Here is a 22,158-nt window from a genome sequence, read left to right as displayed (position 1 = left end):
TTTATTATTTGTCTTTAATATTCCATAATAATATATAAAACTATCACTGCTATTTATTTTATCAACTGCTACTACTATTCAATTTATTTATATACACAATATTTTAGATTTAATAATTTAGTCTCATTTTGAATTATTATTTACAGCTACATATATGCCATTGTGTTTTTAACAAAAAAAAAAACAAATGTGTTATTCTTAAAAACTTTATCACATAACTTTATTAATATAAATTAAGTTTAAGGTATAAATATATTTTATATATTAGAAAAAATGATTTATTGAAATGCATGTGGGTTATCCGCGGATCTCACGAATTCAAGCGGGACAGATGCAAAGAAATTTTGCAGCTCAAAATATATTAACCCGTTGCGGGATGGCTTAGCGGACGGGTTCACTACAAGAAAACAGCCAGTTTTCGAGAGAAGGAATCGTCAGTAATCCCTCGGAAACAGCCTTTTCCGACAAATTACCGAGGAATAAAAGTCCTCAGAAACCGCTTGTCGGAAATTATAAATCGTCTGAAATCCGTCGGAAATTTCCGATGGATTTCCAAGGGTGTACAATTTCCAAGGGATTTCCAAAGACGCAAAATTACCAAGGAATTTTAGAGGGAAACATCTTTTCCGACGGAATTCCAAGAGGTAAGATTTCAGAGGAATTTCCGAGGGAAAATAATTGCGAGGATTTTCCGACGACTACAGAGTTCCCGAGAACTTTGCAAGGGAAATAAAAACAAATAAATTTATATATTTATTCGAAATTATAAATAAATTTATTTAATATAAAAATAAAAATTCTTCAATAATAAATAAAAACTAATATATCAAAAAGCTGAAAATAAATATATACATATCCTAATACAAAATATATAAACCCCAATACATAATTATCAAACTAAATAAAAATTCTCATAAAATTAAAATAGTTTAGAAAAAAAAATAATTCTTTAATCATGAGATTTTCTTGCTTCAATTCCTCGACCGTCGCGTCTTTTTCTTTCATTATCCGGTTAAGATCTTGAACTTGTTGAACAAGTTGATTGCCCCGAGGAAAAACTGAAGAGACATTCCCATCTCGTGACACAAGATTTCCTAAACCGGGTCTCTGACCTTTGATTAAAGGAATTTCCTAAGTTAGAAGAATAAAAAATAATTAATGATTAGAAATAAATAAAAAGACAAAACAATATATTTAAACATACCTAGAGTATATCAAATCTCTAATTCAATAACAAATCCAATCTACTTAAAATAAATTAATTCTAAAATAAATACTTTCTAAAATTATTTACACAAATAAATGGTTTCTAAAATTACAATCTAAACATATATCAAATCCCTAATTCAATAACAAATCCAATCTACTTAAAATAAATTAATTCTAAAATAGATTCTTTCTAAAATTATTTAGACAAAGAAATGCTTTTTAAAATTACAGTCTAAATCTATATAAAATCCCTAATTCAATAACAAATCCAACCTACTTGAAATAAATATATTCAAAAACCTAATTCTAACAAACAAAACCAAAAATCACAAATCAAACTTACATGTTTGAAGATGGTGACCGGCGGTGGGAAGGAGCTGACCGGCGGAGGGAAGCGGAGCGGACTGGGGGAAGGGAAACGGAGCTGACCGGCGGAAGAAAGCAGATCTGACCGGCGGAGGGAAGAGATGACCGGCGGAGGGAAGAGATGACCAGGGGAGGGAAGAGATGGCCGGCGGCGTTGGGAGCAGGGGAGGGAAGGAAAGACCGGCGGAGCAGGGGAGGAAAGAGATTGTCCTTCGATTTCAGCAGTTTTTCAGAGTTGTCGATGGGAAAAAAATTATTTGAACATGGATATATAAACATTTTCAGAGGACTAAACCGTCGGAAATCCCTAGAAAAAAATTAGGGTTTTGCCGCGTGAATGAAATAATAGGCGGGTATTTATTTTCGCCTCGCAAACCCGTCGGAAATTCACCTTCCGTCGGAAACCCGTCTAAAATATTTTGGCTTCCCTCGGAAATCCCTCTGAAATACCATTTATTTAACCGAAGAAAACACATTTATCTGAACAGTCCAAATCCCTTGGAATTCCGTCGGATAGTTTAGTCTCCCTTGGTTATCCGTCGGAAATTTCCAAAGGATTTCAGACGGATATTATTTTTTATGACAATTTTATAAAAATTGATTAATCTCAAGAGTTGTTTAACACTAGACTAAGACATATTGTCAACACAATTACATTTAGGATCATAATAGATAAAATATCACATAGTTTTTTAAAATCAATTAACTCTCACTAAATTACAACTACATCTCTAATATCATCTTCTAAACACTTAAGTGTGTAGATAATGTAATCTTCCAAATGTTATATTTTTTTGTGGTACAATGTTTTATAATCTTATTTATTGTCAAATATGGCTTATTGTAATATTAGACAACATATTAGATGTGTCAAAACTTATAAATTCTTTAATAGATAAAAATCACTTGGAATTCCGTCAAAAGTTTCCGACGAATTTCAGAGGACCCGGAGGAGTTGTCCGACAGATTTCAGAGAACACGGTTTAAGCCTCGGTAATTCATCGGAAATTTCCACGGGTTTTCCTATGAAACAAGTTTTTTTTCTTAATCTGACCACATTCGTCTTCCCTCGGGCAGCCCTCTGAAATTTCTGACGGATTTCCAAGGGAATGTCCGACGGATTTGCGACGCTTTGTTAGTTTCCTTGGTTATCCGTCTGTAATACCGAGACTGATGTTTTTTATATATATATGATATGTATTTGTATTATATATTACATATATTTATATTATAATCGCAACAGATATAATGGCAAAGTTCTCACTAATCTGTCAGATATCTCTTAGAAAAAACCAACGGTCTTGGTCCCTCAGAAATGCGTCGGAAATGTTGAAAATTTTCCGAGAATATTCTGACGACCTGGTTTTCATCGGAAATTTCCAAGCAATTACAGACGGATTAACATATTTCCAAGGATTTTATGAGAGACTTTTTTTCTTCAGAATTTCCTCGGAAACATGTCGGAAATCTCTCGCAAATCTGTCAGAAATTTCCTATGGATTTTTTCTGTCAGAAATTCGTCTGAAATCGACGTGCTTTCTTGTAGTGCGTTTGACCGAGTTAACAATTTTATTTAAATCATTTGGTTCATGAAATTTTTGTAGTTTTTATCTGATTTGATAGTTCAAGATTTTGATAAAAATCTAACTGATTTCGGTTCACATTCGATCCAGATCTGCCATCATGTCAATCTAAAATTTACGGTGAAAAGATTAATATTTTAAACTTTAAAAAACTTGATGAATTCAAACCTATATAAGATTGTATTAGAAATGTTATACTAAATAAATGTATTTACAAATGTAATATTTCAAACAAAAATTTGGTCTCGTGCAACAGCACAGGTTATTACCTAGTTAGCTATAAAATATGAACTTTTTACACCTTCATATTTGTTTTTAACTTGTTATAATTAGCATTGACGTTTATTTTTCAATTTTTGTTATTGGTCGGTTATATCATTTATCAAATTTGGTCGGTTATATCATTTATAAAATTTGGTCGGTTATATGTTATTCATGAGCATAGTACTAGTATTAAAAAGAGAAATATCTATTAAAATATTAAACACATGAAACATGCTTAATTATCTCGTTCCAACAGCAAGTACTTAGCCTAAAACGTTTGACTCGAGAAGGATTACTTTTTTTCGGGTGGATGTTACAAAGTTGCAGCTAATTAAACAGATAGCCTAAAACGTCTCACTCAAAAAGGAGTTTATAGTTTGGCCATGCCACTATTGAGCCGATTGCATTAGAAATGTATTGGATTTCTGAATTTGGTCTCCATACACTTGCAGTACCAATCTTCGAAACTTCTACCCAGACCTTGCTGGCATTCTTGCCTAATGGGAAGTGATGGACAACATCTGCAGGATCAGTAGAACACACTCTGCCTTCTGTTACTCTGCGTCCAGAGTTATTACACTCTAACAAGATGCACTTCTTCTTTGCAGCTTTCCTAGTATTGGTGGTGTTGGTACTTGTAGCACTCTATAGCACCCAAAAACATCAAAACTACTATTAAGCATCCATCACAGCAAAATCAAAATCTAACACAATAATGTATCCAAAAAGAGTATCATACCTGACTAGACTTTCTCTGTATTTCTTCTGGTGCATGTATGTAGTCTATCCTTTGGATTGGCCATGCGATTTTCACATTCAGTGCTTCACCCATCAAATATATTTCGGAACTTGGTCTCCACAAATAAGCATTAGGGTTAATAACACTTTCAACTTGCAAAACAACCGCATTTTGACATATACGAGTATTATCCACCATTTCGTTTTGATCAGTCGACAACACAACACCCTCAGCAATAATTTCATCTTCAAATAAACCCAAGATTTTGCATCTAGCAACTTTGTCATTTGTTGTAGGATCCTACAGTTATCATGTGTATGGTTAGTCATGAAACAACTGCTGGGACATCGTAAAATATCCCAAATGGTTATTAAAATTTACCTGCTTAGAGCCATCAGTTTGATGAGAGAGATCTTCATTGTCCAATATCACTTTATGAGATGGCCATGCTATTTTGGTCCCTATAGCTTCTGGCAGGGAAAATACATCTGTCGTAGGCCTCCAAATACATGCTTCTCGGACAAGTACAGACTTGATGATTATAGCTGCCATGTTAGGACCTAATGGAATTCCGCCAATCCTATATTGAGGTTCAGCAGAGCAAAATTCTCCTTCACCAACGACAATATATGTTTGAGAAACCCAATCCAGTATCTGACATCTAACTCCTGTGCTAAAATTACTATCTTCAGATTGAGAAGCAACATTACCACCACTTTTCTTGTCAGCTAATTCTCGGACCATATTCTTCAAGTCCTGAACCTCGCTTTGCAATTCTTCAATTTTAGAATCTCTGGCATGAAGGTGTGCTAGCTTGGTAGCAGTAATCCCTCTGCCCATCCCTTTGACGTGTCCAGGTTTGCCAATTCCCAACACTTTGCTCACAACATCCTCTTTAATATTAAAAGAACCGCTTGTTGAGTCCATTTGACTATCAAGTGATTTGATTTGTTCATGAACAAATGCAATTCATGTAGATTGGTCAAAAAACTATAGAGAAGACTTATTACTTAACATGAATTATGTATGATTCTTACAATAGTGTCAGCAAACTCGGGCTTCACAGGTCTGCAATCGGCATGTGTGTGTCCTGCAATCATGATCTTACTTCTAGTGATCGTTCTAGGGTCTGCACTATTTTTTTTCTATAAGCAAGTCATAGTATTTATCATCATTATGGAACTCATAATATAACTTGTAGAAAATATACAAGATAGAGAGTCACTGACCATTTTTTGACCTAGTCTAAACATTCCTTGGCGACTAGTGGTGTGAAGAATCTGTTTCTTCTTCATTTCTCTAAACTTGTTGCTTTTTTCTGCACAATAAAATGAGGTTAATTAAATTACAGAACAGTAATATGAACATCCTCAAATAAATTTAAACACATTCAACCTTAAAAGCTGCTGTACTCCTACTCTTAATCCAAGAGTTCCAAGTTGCAATAGATGAGATGTTGCTTGGTTTTAATGAATTCCTCTCTGTAGTACTCTTTGCATCTCGAACTTGGTTTAACAGCTTAGACTTTTCACTCCTCCAAATACCACCCATCTGCTTTAAAACAGCATCCTTCTGCCACTCTTCTCTTAAATTAAATCGCGCCTATAAGAAAAACATATTTCCAAGAGTTAAACAAGATAATTGAGATGAGTTTATTAAATATAGTAGAATAGAGTAAACCTGAACTGCTTTCCATAATGTATCCTTCGTCTGCTTATCGACTTTCCTCCAGTCATCAAGTACTACCGGAACATGTTCCCGGACAGGTGCACCAAGAAAAGATGATAGTGTTACTGAACCTTCTCCGTAGTGCTCACCAAGCTCACTGAATTCCACATCTACTTTGTCCTTAGGATCCTTCGCCACTTTACGCATCTTGGTTGGTCCTCTTTTCTTCTTTTCTTTTTTCACCTGACTGCGGTGTTTGTACTTCTTCATTGATAGGATTATGAGATTCTTGCTCCCTAGTCTCAGTTCCATCTGAGAATCTAGGTTGATCTTCTGGAAGCATACCATCTGGTATATGAGAAGGAGTTTCCTCAACAATTTGTTCTGCAACCCCACCATCTAGTAATTGAGAATTTACTTCCTCAACAGTTTGTTCTGGAACCCCACTATTGACGTCCTCAGGATTTTATTCTGGAATCCAACCATCAACTTCATCGACGTTTTAGTCTGGAACCCCATAGTCAACTTCATCGACGTTTTGCTCTGGAACCCCACCATCTGGTTTCTCAGCAGATTTTTTTGGATCAGTTTCTATAATAGCAACTTCTTGATTCTCAACACCATTAACGTCACCCAACTTACGTGCCAGAATCTTTTGTTTCCTCTGTTTATTAGCATTTTTCGTATCTATGGGAAACCTGGGCTCCAAACCTTGCTGACGTGCACTTCGACGGACTAGTACTCCTCTTGTCTTCACCATTTTTTATCCTGGACCACCAACCAAAAAGTTAAATTAGCTACAAATCAAAGTTGCTAAAACCTAAGTCAACGTGGACATATTATTCTGCCACTATAATCCCATCATAATCATCCCTAGCAAAAAAACTCTCATCATCAGAAGATTGATTATCCAAATCATCAGCAATATGGATTTGAAAGCTTCATATGTCACTCCAAAATCTTAAGTCTTCCGCTTAACATCATCAGTGTGAAAGCGATGCCCATTAATGACAAAACCTTTATGAGCTTGTGCAATGTATTTCGGTCCAAATGCTAACCACATCAACTTCTTCGAATGATCTTTCGAGTTAGAAAGAATCTAGTTAATTAGAATATAAAAATGTAAGTGACTGATTTGAAACTAAAGACTACTTAACATATAAATGGATGTGTACAAACCTTTTCCTTAATCCATTCTATAAACTGGTCAAGTATGATATTTCCATAAAACAGTTTCACTTCTAGCGCATCGAACATCCTTAGCTTGCAATTCTTCTAAATGCATCCTGTTTTACCATACAAAACGATGTATATGATATGCAAGATAAGTAAAGTTGCAGCTAATTGACAGGGGATGTTTTAACTTACTGTACATAAGGATCCATAATTGCCAAGTTCATCAAAACATATCGATGTGCTACCTCTCTCTCTCTATCTGAAAGGGTCACCTCTCTGCCCTTCTGTAGTGATCGGCCTTCGACAACAAGTCCATCTGTCTCAATATCTTCATTACGGTTTACTGCTTCTTGAACATGTACTGATTTTTTTAAGAACTCTAAACAGAATGCTATACATTCTCCAGCCAAGTATCCCTCAGCCATACACGCTTCTGGCCTTGCATAATTTTTAACATATGCCTTGAGTATCTTCATGTAGCTGCACAATGTAATATCAGTATCCCAAAACTAACACATTTATATAATAAGACGAATACAATAAATAGAACTTAACCACTCGAAAGGATACATCCAATGAAAGTGTACAGGTCCTCCTAAACGTGCTTCTCTTGCTAGATGTATAGGGAGATGGAACATGATATCAAAAAGTGATGGAGGAAAATACCGCTCTAGTTGGCACATCGTCTCCACAATCTCAAACTCCAATGAGAGCAGCTTCTCAGGATCAATTGTACGCTGGCACAATCTGTTGAAGAAGTTACATAATCGAGTTACCAACACCCGAGGTCCTCTTGGAAGCAATCCTCTCAATGCAGCAGGTAACAAATTCTGGATGAGTACATGATGATCATGGGACTTTAAACTACCAATCATAGGAGGGTTGATTGAAACAGAATAGGCAATATTTCTGAATTGCCATCAGGACCTCTGAATTTAGCCAACCGCTCACAAAATCTTTTTTTCTGCCTTAGACAACCAGTAAGCCGCAGGAGGCAAGTACATTTTCTTACCCCGTACTTATGAATGTAAGTGTTGTCGAATCCAAATATCTTCCAAGTCTTTTCTTGCTTTCAGGCCATCTTTTGACTTAGCATTCTGCATCAATGTAGATAATAAAGCATCCGACACATTCTTTTTCTACGTGCATAACATTAATGTTGTGTCGCACCGGCAATTCCTAACACATGAAAAGACAAAAATTAATAAAAATCAATTAACCGGCAATGATGTTAATTGACCTTACAAATTAATAAAATATAAAATATTACCTTCCAATAAGGTAAGTCATATAAGATTGACCGCTTCTTCCATCGCCACTGATCAGAAGTTTCTTCACACTCTTCCTCTGAAATTTCCTCATCTGCTAACATCTCAGTTCTCTTCCTTTTAGTTTCCTTATCCAAGGGTCTTCCAAAATCATTCCTGAAATCCTTAAGTGTCTCAAAAATTTCAGGACCTGTTTGAATCCTATTCGCAGTCCCTTCCTCAACCGTGTTGTCAAACCATCCTTTTCAGCATCTGTAAGGATGTCCATGTCTGAGTCATCTCCTATTTCCCATATATACATACTTACGACTAAACTTCAACCACCTAGCAGGTGTATCCTTTCCACAAACATTACACGCTTGCTTACCCTTCACTTTACAGCCAGACAATGTCCCTAAGGCTGGATAGTCACTGATAGTCCACAATAACAAAGCTCTAAATGTGAAATGCTCTTCCAGATATGAATCATAGACATCTAAACCCTCATTCCACAAATCCTTCAAATCATCTATCAAAGGAGCTAGATAAACATCAATGTTGTTACTCGGAGCTGTTGGACCAGGGATCAACATAGTCAACATGATATTCTTAGCCTTCATACACAAAGTTGGATGCATGTTGTAGTTCACCAACAACACTGGCCACACACTGTATTTGGTATTTTGAATAGCAAAAAGATTCATCCCATCTGTAGAAAGACCGAGTCGAAGGTTTCTCGGTTCAGCAGCAAACTCAGGCCATTTATCATTGATATGAGCCCAAGATATAGAATCTACAGGGTGTCGCATTGTACCATCTTCGGTGGCATTGGTATAATGCCAACGTAAATCCTCAGCCCTTTTTTGGATCTAAACATCCTCCTGAATCTGTCCTTGACTGGAAAATACCTAAGAACCTTTCCTGGAATCCCCTTCTTTTCCTCACCACTTTGCTTATCTATCTCCCATCTTGAAGCACTGCATCTTGGGCAGCTTTCCATCTCACCAAACTGTTTCCTGTAGAGAATACAATCATTCTTGCACGCATGAATGACATCATATCCAAACCCAAAAACCTTCATGAATTTCTTGATTGCATCTGTAGACTTTGGCAGCACATTGTCTTTCGGCAGCATGTCATGAACTATCGTCAATATATGATCGAAGAAGTTCTCTGATAGTCCACTTTTCACTTTTATCTGATAGAGGGCCATGATTGCAGAAACCTTGGTGTAATTAGAACATGTTGCATACAATGGAGTTTCAGCATCTCTCAAACTCTTCCTAAATTCAAAGTCTCCAATAGTTGCATCCTCCTCAGATTCTCCTGGGTTTGATTTTTGTGGACTGCCTTCACCATCAAAATAAGCTTCAGTTTCTGATGTTGGAACACTATCCGACATCTCATCCTTTCTTTTACCATGCATACACAAACACTTATTCTTCATGTACTTTTGTAACATCGGCGAACCAAATTCCCGGTTTAGGGATTGAATCGGTCGATGCACTATGTGCATCGGTGATGCAAGGTTGGTTTTTCTGCGGATGAGTTAAGTTAAACGCTGCGTTTTGGGTTAGGAAAAACCCTTACCTCGAGTTTTTGTCTCATTAGGCGAATTTAGCCGTTTTTGAGAGAAAAAAAGAGAGGAAAAGAGTTCTTGAGCGTTTTGGGAGATTCTTGGAGGTTGGAGGCGTTTCCTGTAGAGATCTGTAGCTGAGATAGTTGTAGGAGCTTCCTAGGAGCATGTTCTTGCTTGTTTAAGGTTCAGAAACTTCTTGGCAAAGGTAAGCTGGAGATATCTCTGATTTGCTTGTTATGTGTTGCTAGGATTGTTAGATTGTTCTTTGGGACGTTAGGAAGCTTACTTGTGGCTTGGGATCGAGTTTTGTGGTTGTAGGAACAAAGATCTGGCGAGAAGCTTTGGGGGAAAACGATGCTCGGCATTGCATCGGTCGATGCACTTTGTGCGTCGGTCGGTGCAAATGCGTGGACGGCGCGTAAAATCTAGGGTTTTTGTGCTATGTCGAGCATGCGTTGGTCGATGCAAAGGGAGCATCGGTCGATGCAAGTTAATCTTGCATCGGTCGATGCAGATCTTGCATCGGTCGACGCAACCCCCAACTTGTGTCGGTCGATGCATACTCGGTGTCGGTCGATGCAGAGTCCTGGTTTGTTATTGTTGATTGTTGATTGTTGGTTGATAGTTAGAGATGTCCCTATTGCTTGTGTGTATAGCCCAGTAGGTGAGAGGATTGCCTTACTGAGTGTTTATAAAATACTCATGCATTGCAATTTGTGTTTTTGATGCAAGTAAAGGCAAAGTGTGATCGTGGAATCAAGGCAATGAAAAGGAGGATGTCTAGTGGTTCGCTTGGTTGTCTGGCTTCTGTTAGGTTGCTAGAGTTGAGTCCTAGAATGTTGTTTAGGATTGCTAGTTCTCTGATTTATGTTGATTGGAATTAATACTGGTTATTATTTTATTGGTTATTGGATATTTATTGGTATTTGTTATTCCGCTGTTGGTTGTGATTGTGGTAGACTATTTATACTTATGGGACCACTAGTTGTAGACTATTTATACTTATTTCTTATTATTTATTAATTTTTTTTTTAAAAATTTGTCGGGTCGTTTCAGTTTGGTATCAGAGGCCTTACGGTTCTAGGTTTGGGTTCACTAGGCTTTGTGCTGTAGATGTTTGGGATTGCATGCTTCGATTGATTATGTGAGTTAGTCGATTGTGTGTGGTATGGAGTCCTATAACATCCTCTTCGAGCCTACTGTGTGATTCCACGGCGAGTTTATGTTTCTGTGTTATAATAGAAAGTGTTTGCTTCGTCTTCTGTCCATGGTAGTGCAGATGGCTAGAGATGGTGCTGTTGCTGGTCGTGGACGCGGATGTGGTCGTGGATGCGGACGTGGTCGTGGTAGGGGCAGAGGCCCAGCAGTGAGTGAGACTGCGGACCATAGTGTGACAGTTGAGGGTGTTGGCGAGTCGTAGGGTGGCCAGGAAGATTCCATGAGTGTGGCTGGAGGGGGCGGTGTTGATGCTCCAGTGGCCGGTGATTCTAGGGTTCCGGGTGTGGGAGTCCCAGCGGATGGAGTCCCTGGTGCTGACTTTACGGTGGTTCTAGCACAGTTGTTAGAGTGGTTGCCAGCAGTGGTACCGGCTCAGGCTCAGGTGGTGCAACCAGTGGTGGCGGAGGAGCAGCAGCCAGTGGCTGCAGTTGCAAGAGCACATGGACGTTATTTGTTCATGCTCAAGGAGATGAAGGGCATCGAGACTGCGCCGTTTTTGGGTGGTACAGATCCTACTGCTGCAGATGCGTGGAGGACGAGTGTGGAACGTAACTTCCATACTCTGAGATGTCCTGAGGAGTTCTGGGTGGACATAGGGGTCCACCACTTGGTTGGTGATGCTCAGGTGTGGTGGAGATCAGTGGCTGCTAGGAGAGTGCAGAGGGAGATGACTTGGGCTGACTTCGTTTTGGAGTTCAACCGCAAGTACTTTCCGAGAGAGGCATTGGACCAGTTGGAGGTAGAGTTTCTTCAGTTATCTCAGGGGACGCGGTCAGTGCGGGAGCTGGACTTGGAGTTCAGTCGACTTTTATGTTATGGGGGTCGGGCTATGGAGCCTGAGGAGGCCCAGATCAGTAGGTTTATGAGGGCTCTTCGTGATGACTTGAGGGCCCATTGTAGAGGACGTAGTTATGCTACGCGTGCAGAGCTGGGTGAGACTGCAGCAGAGATTGAGGAGGATATCCGGGCACAGTCAGTGGCGGTTAGTCCAGCAGTTCAGCCTAGTAAGGCTCAGCATCATGGAGGTTCTAGCAGGGGCGGCAAGCTTGCGCAGGGAACCAAGAAGAGGTGGGAGGCTATGCAGACGCCGAGTGGTGCGAGTTGCTTCAAGTGTGGGAGCAAGGATCACAAGATTGCTAGCTGTCCCAAGAGGAGCGCTCCGATGACAGCGGCTTGTGTATGCTACCATTGTAGGGAGCCAGGGGACATCAGGCCCTTGTGTCCCAAGTTGCAGCCGGCAGCAGTGGCAGCGTTGCAGCAAGTGCAGCCGGGAGGGCAGCAGGTGGCAAGGATTGAGCAGGCGCCATGGGTGTACACGACTGCAGAGACTGGTGGAACCTGTGCCGGGGCGATCACAACTATAATTTCTGGTACTTAAACTTTGTGAATTTCAGTAGGTTTCAAATTTTATGTTTTTCCTGTGATAAAGTGTTAGGTTTTCAACACATGAGGTTTGTGTAGGGACCTTGTTGGTGGGCGGGTTTAAGTCCCACGTTATGTTTGATTCTAGAGCTTCTCATAGCTTCATTACTCCGGAGTGTGCAGAGAGCGCGAGAATCAGAGGGGATCCCGAGGAGCGTACAGGAGTTGTCAGAGTTGCGGGAGGCAAGTTCCTGAGAGTTATTGGACGAGCTAGAGGAGTTGATATTCAGATCGTAGGAGAGTCGTGGCCAACAGATTTGCTTATCAGTCTAGTGGAGTTGTATGATGTTATTCTCGGGATGGATTGGTTGCATCGGCATATGGTACATTTGGGTATTAGACAGACTTCGGGGAGTCTTGTGATCTCGGCTATTCAGGCTAGGAAGATGATCGAGAAGGACCGTGAGGCTTATCTGGTTACTATATTTATGCCAGAGTCAGTGGGGAAGTCTATGGTTAGTGGTATTCTAGTTGTTGAGGAGTTTGAGGATGTGTTTCAGTCATTGCAGGGATTACCACCATCTCGGTCGGATCCTTTTACTATTGAACTGGAACCGGGGACGACGCCGTTATCCAAGGCTCCTTACAGAATGGCTCCAGTAGAGATGGCAGAGCTGAAGAAGCAGTTAGAGGATTTGTTGAGTAAGGGATTCATCCGTCCTAGTGTATCACCGTGGGGAGCGCCGATGTTATTTGTGAAGAAAAAGGATGGGAGTTTTCAGTTATGTATTGACTATCGGGGTTTTAACCGGGTCACTGTGAAGAACAAGTACCCTCTTCCCAGGATCGATGAGTTGTTGGATCAGTTGAGGGGTGCTACTTGGTTCTCCAAGGTAGATCTGGTGTCGGGTTATCATCAGATACCGATAGATGAGGCAGATGTGAGGAAGATGGCTTTCAGGACGAGGTATGGGCATTATGAGTTTGTGGTGATGCCTTTCGGGTTGACTAACGCGCCAGCAGCGTTTATGAGATTGATGAACAACGTGTTTCAGGAGTTGCTGGACGTGTCTGTCATCATTTTCATCGACAATATTCTGGTATATTCTAAGAGTCATGAGGAGCATGCAGTGCATTTGAGGGTAGTTCTGGAGAAGCTGCGGGAGTAGAAGTTGTTTGCTAAGCTGAGCAAGTTTAGTTTTTGGAAGCGTGAGATGGGTTTTTTGGGTCACATTGTTTCTGCAGAGGGGGTTTCTGTAGATCCAGAGAAGATTCAGGCTATCAGGGATTGGTCTAGACCGAAGAATACCACAAAGATCAGGAGTTTCCTTGGTTAGGCAGGTTATTACAGGAGGTTTATACAGGGTTTAGCGAGTAGGGTACGCCCTATGACTAAGTTGACAGGGAAGGATGTTCCTTTTGTTTGGTCACAGGAGTATGAGGAGGGCTTTGAAAGCCTTAAAGAGATGTTGACTACTACACCAGTGTTGGCTTTGCCTGAGCAGGGAGAACCCTATGTGGTTTATACTGAGTTGATGCATCATGGGAAGGTGATTGCCTATGCTTCGCGAAAGTTGCGGAAGCATGAGCGCAACTATCCTACTAATGATCTGGAGATGGCTGATGTAGTTTTTGCCCTGAAGATTTGGAGATTTTATCTTTATGGTGCAAAGGTACAGATGTTTACAGATCATAAGAGCCTGAAGTATATATTTACTCAGCTCGAGCTGAATTTGAGGCAGAGGCGGTGGATGGAGCTGGTGGCAGATTATGATTTGGAGATAGCCTATCACCCTGGTAAGGCTAACACGGTGGCAGATGCTCTGAGTCGGAAGAGGGTAGCTTCGGCTCAAGAGCAGGAGATGGAGTCTCTGGTAGGAGAGATCAGTGCTTTGAGGTTATGTGCTGTTTCTCAGGAACCGTTGGGTTTGGAGGTGGTTGATAGAGCAGATCTTTTGAGTAGGGTGCGGTTGGCTCAAGAGAAGGATTTTGGGCTGGTGAATGCCTCAAAGGATGTTGATTCTGAGTATCAGGTCTCAGATAATGGAACTATCTTGGTGCACGGTAGGGTTTGTGTGCCCAAGGATGAGGAGTTGAGGCAGGAGATCCTGAGAGAGGCTCATGCGAGCAAGTTTTCTATTCATCCAGGAGCGACTAAGATGTACCATGATCTCAAGAAGTACTATCACTGGGTCGGGATGAAGAAGGATGTAGCAAGTTGGGTCGCGAGGTGCGATGTGTGTCAGCTAGTGAAGGCTGAGCATCAGGTTCCTGGCAGGTTACTGAAGAGCCTACCCATTCCTGAGTGGAAGTGGGATATGATTACGATGGATTTTGTGGTAGGATTGCCAGTGTCTCGGACTTTTGATGCTATATGGGTCATTGTGGACCGGTTGACTAAGTCAGCACATTTTCTGGCCATTAAGAAGACTGATGGAGCAGCGGTCCTGGCTAAGAAGTATGTGAGGGAGATAGTCAGATTGCACGGCATGCCAGCGAGTATCGTGTCTCATAGGGATTCCAAGTTCAGTGGTCTAGAAGGCATTTCAGGCAGAGATGGGCAGTAAGGTGCATATGAGTACATCTTATCATCCCCAGACAGATGGACAGTCAAAGAGGACGATCCAGACGCTAGAGGATTTGCTGATGATGTGTGTGTTGGATTGGGGGGGCCATTGGGCAGATCACCTGAACCTGGTAGAGTTTGCTTACAACAACAGTTATCAGCGAGTATTAAGATGGCTCCTTATGAGGCTTTGTATGGGAGACCATGCCGTACATTTTTATGCTGGACTCAGGTGGGGGAGAGGAGCATGTTCGGGGCAGATTTTGTTCAGGAGACCTCAGAGAAGATTCGGGTGCTCAAGCTGAACATGAAGGAAGCTTAGGATCAGCAGAGGAGTTATGCCGATAGTGATTGAGTTTCAGGTAGGAGACAAAGTGTACCTCAAGATGGCGATATTGCGGGGACCGAACAGGTCATTGATACAGACTAAGTTGAGTCCGAGGTTTATGGGTCCGTTCATAGTGATTGAGCGGTGGGACCGGTGGCATATAGGCTGGAGTTGCCTGAGGTTATGCGTGCGTTCCACAAGGTGTTTCATATTTCTATGCTGCGGAAGTGTCTCCTTGAGGATGATAAATTGTTGGCTAAGATTCCTGAAGATCTTCATCCTAACATGACTTTGGAGGCGAGACCAGTGAGGGTTCTTGAGAGGAGGATCAAGAAACTTCGGAAGAAGAAGTTTCCTTTGATGTGAGTCCTTTGGGACTGTGATGGTGTGGAGGAGCATACTTGGGAGCCTTAGGCGAGGATGAAGGCAAGGTTTAAGAAGTGGTATGAGAAGCAAGCCGCGACTTGAGCTTGTCTAGCCTGGTCCCATCTGTAATCATTGGCTGGAGCGGGAATGGAGTATTCCAGCCCATCTCTCTTGTTTATTTTGTCGCTTTTGGTGGTTGGTTGTGCGACTAAGTAACAAGATTAGGTGGTTTTTGGGGTACGAAACTTCCGTGAAGCAGGGTTTTAGAGGAAAGTTTCCTGAAAAAGAAGTTTCCAAAAGTGGAAAGTGCTAAAAATGGGAAGTTTTATGTGAGTTAAAATTTGTCCATTTTAGTGGTGGAGAGCCTTGGAGGGGCTTGTGTGGCCTTAGTGGCGGACTTTTGAGTCATTGTGCCCGTGTGTGGCAGTCTTTTGAGACATTGTGTGGCCTTAGTGGCGGGCTGTTTAGCCAGTTGTGTGGCCTTTGTGGCGGGCTGTTTAGCCAGATGTGTGGCCTTTGTGGTGGGCTGTTTAGCCAGATGTGTGGCCTTTGTGGCGGGCTGTTTAGCCAGATGTGTGGCCTTTGTGGCGGGCTGTTTAGCCAGTGTGGTCTTTGTGACGGTCCTTCGGGACAAGTGGTCTTTGTGACGGTCCTTCGGGACGAGTGGCCTTGGTGGTGGTCCAGTTTAGGACATTTGTTTGACCTTGGTGGCGGTCCTGTTTAGGACATTTGTTTGGCCTTAGTGGCGGTCCTGTTTAGGACATTTGTTTGGCCTTCGTGGCGGCCCTTGTGGCATGTATATGATCCTTGTGTGGTCATGAGGTATTCCAGTGAGGGGATCTGTGGTTGGTAGGACATTGTGATGTTTTACACGTGCCACAGGAAGGAAACCTGGATAGAGATAGGACTCAGACGTGTTCAGAATTGTTTGCTCACGACTCTTGGGGAACTTTGGTTCTCCTAGTACTGCCATACTTTGAGACTTTGTGGCTTGGGAGTATGGTTGGTATATCGACTTCGGATGACAATCCGGAGGCGCGCTGTAGGGTGGCAACCCAAGAGACGAATATTGGACTTCCTTATATATAATGGCATGGGGGCTTAGGCCCGATGAGGAGCCAACATTATGGCATGCAGACTTAGGTCTGATGAGAAGCCAGCAAAAACTCAAGGCTTAGACCTATGGGTAAAGGAAAGTCCAAAACTCGAGAGCAAATAATGCCAGGAGCGTGAGTCTATCGCCTAGAGGTGACCATCCGTAGATCAGTCGGAGGAGTGCGGGCCGTGGAGACGGTAGCACGGGAGTCCTTGGCTAATGGTTGTTCGAGATTGGAGGACGAATCTAGGTTGGTGGGGGAGAATTGTAACATCCGCGAACCGAAATCCCGGTTTAGGGATTGCATCGGTCGATGCATTGACGAGTTAAGTTAAACGCTGCATTTTAGGTTAGGAAAAGCCCTTAACTCGAGTTTTTGTCTCATTAGGCGAGTTTAGCCATTTTTGAGAGAAAAGAAGAGAGGAAAAGAGTTCTTGAGCGTTTTGGGAGATTCTTGGATGTTGGAGGCGTTTCCTGTAGAGATTGTAGCTGAGATCGTTGTAGGAGCTTCCTAGGAGCGTGTTCTTTCTTGTTTAAGGTTCAGAAACTTCTTGGCAAAGGTAAGTGCATGACCATGGCTTATCTAAGCTGGAGATATCTCTGATTTGCTTGTTATGTGTTGCTAGGCTTGTTAGATTGTTATTTGGGACGTTAGGAAGCTTTCTTATGGCTTGGGATCAAGTTTTGTGGTTGTAGGAACGAAGATCTGGCGAGAAGCTTTGGGGGAAAACGATGCTCAGCATTGCATCGGTTGATGCACTTTGTGCGTTGGCCGATGCAAATGCGAGGACGGCGCGTAAAATCTAAGGTTTTCATGCTACGTCGAGCATGCGTCGGTCGATGCAACGGGAGCATCGGTCGATGCAGATCTTGCGTCGGTCGACGTAACCCCCAACTGGTGTCAGTCGATGCATACTCGGTGTCGGTCGATGCAGAGTCCTGGTTTGTTATTGTTGATTGTTGATTGTTGGTTGATGGTTAGAGATGTCTCTATTGCTTGTGTGTATAGCCTAGTAGGTGAGAGTATTGCCTTACTGAGTGTTTATAAAATACTCATGCATTGCAATTTGTGTTTGTGAAGTAGGTAAAGGCAAAGTGTGATCGTGGAATCAAGGCAATGAAGAGGAGGATGTTCTAGTGGTTCGCTTGGTTGTCTGGCTTCTGTTAGGTTGCTAGAGTTTAGTCCTAGAATGTTGTTTAGGATTTCTGGTTCTCTGATTTATGTTGATTGGAATTAATACTGGTTATTATTTTATTGGTTATTGGATTATTGGATATTTATTGGTATTTGTTATTCCGCTGTTGGTTGTGATTGTGATTAGGTGGCTAGTGGGTATGAGACCACTAGTTGTAGACAATTTATACTTATTATTTATTATTTTTTTTTTAAATGGGTCGGGTCGTTTCAACTTCCTATTCATACCCTTAATCACTAGATGCTCCACTACTTTGTCTAAGAGTTGATGTGAAACATTGCGGCAATCGATGCACGGACAGATAATTTCATTCACATTACCCATCTTCCTTGCTGAAGCAGTAACAAAATTAGTTGCCCCTTCCACATACTCAAGGCTAGCCCTGTATGTTTAATCAGAAAATTGAAAGTAAATATATCAATAATGTTCAGAATCATATCATATGGAATATACAAAAGTTCGTATATATCAACAGATTCATACCTTGGAAGCCAAACCCATGTCTTGTCCATATATCCCCAATACGATCACCAAAATTCTACCACAGTTCAAACGATAAGACACTCAAATAACTAGAACGAAAGTATAGAAATAGAAAAAGTTTGAAAAGAACAGCTTACAATGAAAATCAATCGGACCCAAAACCGTGATGCTTTTACCTAGTAAAATAACCGATAAGTAAAGATCGAGACAAAACCCAAACAATTCTAAAGTCTGAGCATAAAAACACAAAACAATTCTCAAGTTTACTAATTTCTAATTTTACCTTTATCAGACAAAACACAAAACAATTCTCAAGTTTCACTGACCTGTGAGCATAAAAAAACTGGATTAGTGTAGAAATAAAATGCTCAAAAAATACTATAATTGAAAGCTATGAGATCTAAGAGTGAAAGATCGACACATGCATAAACAGATAGATCTGAGAATGAGATATCGACAAATGGATATACAGACAGATCTTAGAGTGAGAGATTGACACAGATATAAATCATAGAGATTGAGAGTGATAGAGAGGAAGAAGTTATACTCACTTTGTCGCGACCAAATCAGAGTGGTTGCGAGAATTTTGATGAGAGTAGGAGATCGAGACAGAGACAAAAACGAAGAAGAAGGAGGAATGATTAAGCGAGACAAATCTTAAGAGACCGAAGAAGAAGACGTTCAGAGAGTAAAAAAAAATTGAGGAAGAAGAAGAAACGATTTTTAATTTTACAATTCCTAGCTTTCAATATTTTCCCCCAAATCAATTTTCAAGTCGCGGGCACTAAAATTTTTATTTCCCGGTTAATATTATTATAGCGTTTATAACCTGAAAATGCTATTACTAATCGATGCAACTAAGCGCGAGACCAAATTATTTTTGCCACTCAAAATAAGATAGCGTTTATTTAAAAGAAACGCTGTTAAATATTAAGAAAGAAGATAACTATAGCATAAGTGAACAAAACGCTATATCTCAGTGCTGTTAATACCCCAATTTCCTGTAGTGGTGATACAATCCCACTAATATAGGAGAAATAACAAAGCAATACCATAATGGTTATGTAATGACCCTCATCAAGGGGTAAAATTGGAAATAAAAAAACCCCTGATGAGAAGGGCTGAGAAGTGTCTCAGAGTGAAGGCAAGGACGAAGGACCAGGATTTGCCGAAGAAGTGTCCGAGGAATTCCCGAAGGATCATGGAATTCCGGACGATGGCCGAGACGTGTGGTCGAGAGATGACCGAGACGAATGGCCAAGGCGTACCGAGCGAGGGTATCGAGAATTGCCGAGGAATATCGAGAATTGCCGAGGCGTGTCGAGGATCACCGAGGAATATCGAAGATTGCCGAGGAGTATCGAGGATAGTCGAGGCGTATCGAGGATCACCGAGAAATGTCGAGAGTTGCCGAGCGGATTGGAGATTACCGAGATGTATCGAGGATTGCCGAGACCTACCGCAGAGTGGTCCGAGGCATGCCGAGAAAATCCGACGAAGACCGAGCCACAACGGGGACCGTCGACGAACAGCAGTAGCGACGTCCGAGCCGACAAGAATTCTGGATTTTAAGGAGTTTGTCTCTTACACTTGGTCCAATCCAAATGCATGCAAGAATGTAGGAGACAAGAGATTCCCTAGCATTTGTGTGTTGGACCAATGGTGTTTGATGCAAGTTTGAGGAGGAAGCATCATCATTTGGAGATGGCCAATGGTGATTCATGCATGAAGATGGAGGGAGACAAAGAGAATACTTGAGGAAGAAGTAGCTTTGTCTCCAAGCTTCCGCAAAAGGTGAGGAAGAGGATCGAACCAAGTACAAGGCATGCATTGGTTGTCCACACCGCCCAAGCTCTCTATATAAAGAGACCTCTCTTCCCATTTCTCATTCACACAATCAAAGAGAAGAAAAAGAGAAGAGGGAAAAGAGAGAAAGAGTGAGGAAGAGAGGAGGAGCGAAGGGAAGAAGAGAGGAAGAAGAAGAGTTGCAAGACAAGACTACCGACCATTGCCGAGTGTTGGATCGAGAAGGAGCTCGATCGCAACAAGAGGAGCACCGAGTTGCTGCCGAGAGAAGAACGAGATCGAGATCAACCCGCCAGAGTTGCCGGTTATCTGTGAGTTCAGACGCATATTACCAAACTAGAGTGGATCCCGATGAACTCCATCTAGTAGACGGTTTTGCATAGTGTTTAGTTGCATTTACTTGATTTATCTTTGTGATTTTTCTTGTGAAATGCATGTGGTGTGAGGTTACACTCGTTACTAGTTCGAGAGGTTCTAGTAATGGAGTTGGTAACATTGTGGAGCGATTCTCTCAATTTTAGATCAGGAGGATCTAAGTATTGGAGATGGAAGCTAGTTGAGATACTTGTAGAGAAGTTATGAGCTTAAAAACCATAAAACACAAGTATCTAATTGATGAGGTCTTAATGTAGGTAGTCCGTGAGAAAGTCCGGCTAATACATTAAGATTTGGGTATTGCTGTCCTCAACTAATTTCCGTACAGCATACATATGCGACATGTGATCCATGGTCGCGGGTTGTAGGGTCTGTGACGAAGAGCTCGGAGGTGACTGGGCTCGCTACCCTGGCCGATGCTGTCTACATGACGGTGTAGCTTTGTGAAGTCCGGTCGTACGCCTTTGTGGTTGCGATGCGGTTGTTCAAGAGTTGATGAGGAGAGGAAGCATACCGAGCCCTTAAGAATTAAAACGTGATTAAAACTTTTTCTTTAGTTTTATTGCAAGTTTTATTTTGTGTTGCATGTTGCATTTGAGTGTTGCATATGCATGTTGTTGTGTTGATTGATTGTTTAGCTTCCGCTTGCTATCTCTGATAGTTGATAGCTTTGTTGTTGCTTTCATGTGTGATTGCTTGCTTTGTTGTTGCTTGCATGTGTGATTGCTTGCTTTGTTGTTGTTGGGGAATTGGGGGGTTGAATTTATATGCTGGAATCCTGAGCTCACTAAGTAATCTTCGCGATTACTTACGGTTTGTGTTTGCTATTCAGGAAACCCTAGAGGGAACTAGTGGGCGTGGTGAACTAGTGTGTGTCTATTGTGGAATAAAGTATGTTCATGTTTATGTGTATTTATGTTATGTGTATTTATAAGTACCAAATGTGACATTTGTGTGTATTTGTCCGGTCATTAATGTGTATTTATGTTGTGTGTATTTATAAGTACCAAATGTCACATGAGGTCTTAATGTAGGTAGTCGGGGGCGTTACAAGTTCACCTCTAGTTTGTGTATTTATAAGTACCAAATGTGACATTTGTGTGTATTTATGTTATGTTCATGTTTCTTTTGCTTCCAAATACAAAATGGAGGGCAAAGCTAAAATTAAATAATGACTATTATTTTAGAATTAAATGTGAACAGATATAGGACTTGGTAATATATTATTTAATTTGTTTTATATCAGTTATCACTTAAGCTTAATTCGTATAATGCATAATATATTAATTTGTAGATATGTTTTGTTTTTGCTAAATAATATAGACATATTTCGAATTTTATAGTAATTTTATCCTTTCATGTTGTAACATCGGCAAACAAAAAATTGTACTTTTGGATGGGGTGTCGATCGACACCAGTGGTGTATCGATTGACACCAGCAATCCTGGTTTCGACCGGTTTGTTTTCATTGCTGTTTGGTTCGGTTTGGTTCAATTAAAATCTCTAAAACCAACATTTATAATGAAAAAGT

At 41.0% G+C, this 22,158-nt stretch overlaps 2 protein-coding genes across 2 annotated transcripts; both read right to left on the bottom strand.

Moving 5' to 3' along the window:
* Positions 1 to 3,776: 3,776 nt before the first annotated feature.
* Positions 3,777 to 6,060, bottom strand: LOC147938285 (uncharacterized). Its single transcript, XM_087465563.1, has 7 exons — positions 5,842 to 6,060; positions 5,550 to 5,763; positions 5,391 to 5,479; positions 5,183 to 5,306; positions 4,543 to 5,099; positions 4,162 to 4,461; positions 3,777 to 4,067 (listed from the first exon to the last, which is right to left on the bottom strand). The coding sequence occupies exons 3-7, from the start codon at positions 5,454 to 5,456 to the stop codon at positions 3,777 to 3,779; spliced, it is 1,338 nt and encodes a 445-aa protein (XP_087321689.1). The 5' UTR covers positions 5,457 to 5,479; positions 5,550 to 5,763; positions 5,842 to 6,060.
* Positions 6,061 to 6,790: 730 nt separating this feature from the next.
* On the bottom strand, positions 6,791 to 8,956 carry LOC104715265 (uncharacterized). The gene is made up of 7 exons (XM_087465562.1): positions 8,581 to 8,956; positions 8,276 to 8,514; positions 8,176 to 8,184; positions 7,576 to 7,835; positions 7,198 to 7,485; positions 7,061 to 7,115; positions 6,791 to 6,928 (listed from the first exon to the last, which is right to left on the bottom strand). Exons 1-7 carry the CDS (start codon positions 8,954 to 8,956, stop codon positions 6,791 to 6,793), a joined length of 1,365 nt encoding a protein of 454 aa, XP_087321688.1.
* Between the last annotated feature and the right edge of the window lie 13,202 nt (positions 8,957 to 22,158).

This window comes from Camelina sativa, chromosome 9 (assembly GCF_030686135.1).
Source record: "Camelina sativa cultivar CO46 ecotype springtype chromosome 9, ASM3068613v1".
NCBI lineage: Eukaryota > Viridiplantae > Streptophyta > Magnoliopsida > Brassicales > Brassicaceae > Camelina > Camelina sativa.
The sequence above is the reverse complement of the archived record's forward strand: the minus strand, read 5'-3'. Positions and strand labels throughout refer to the sequence as shown.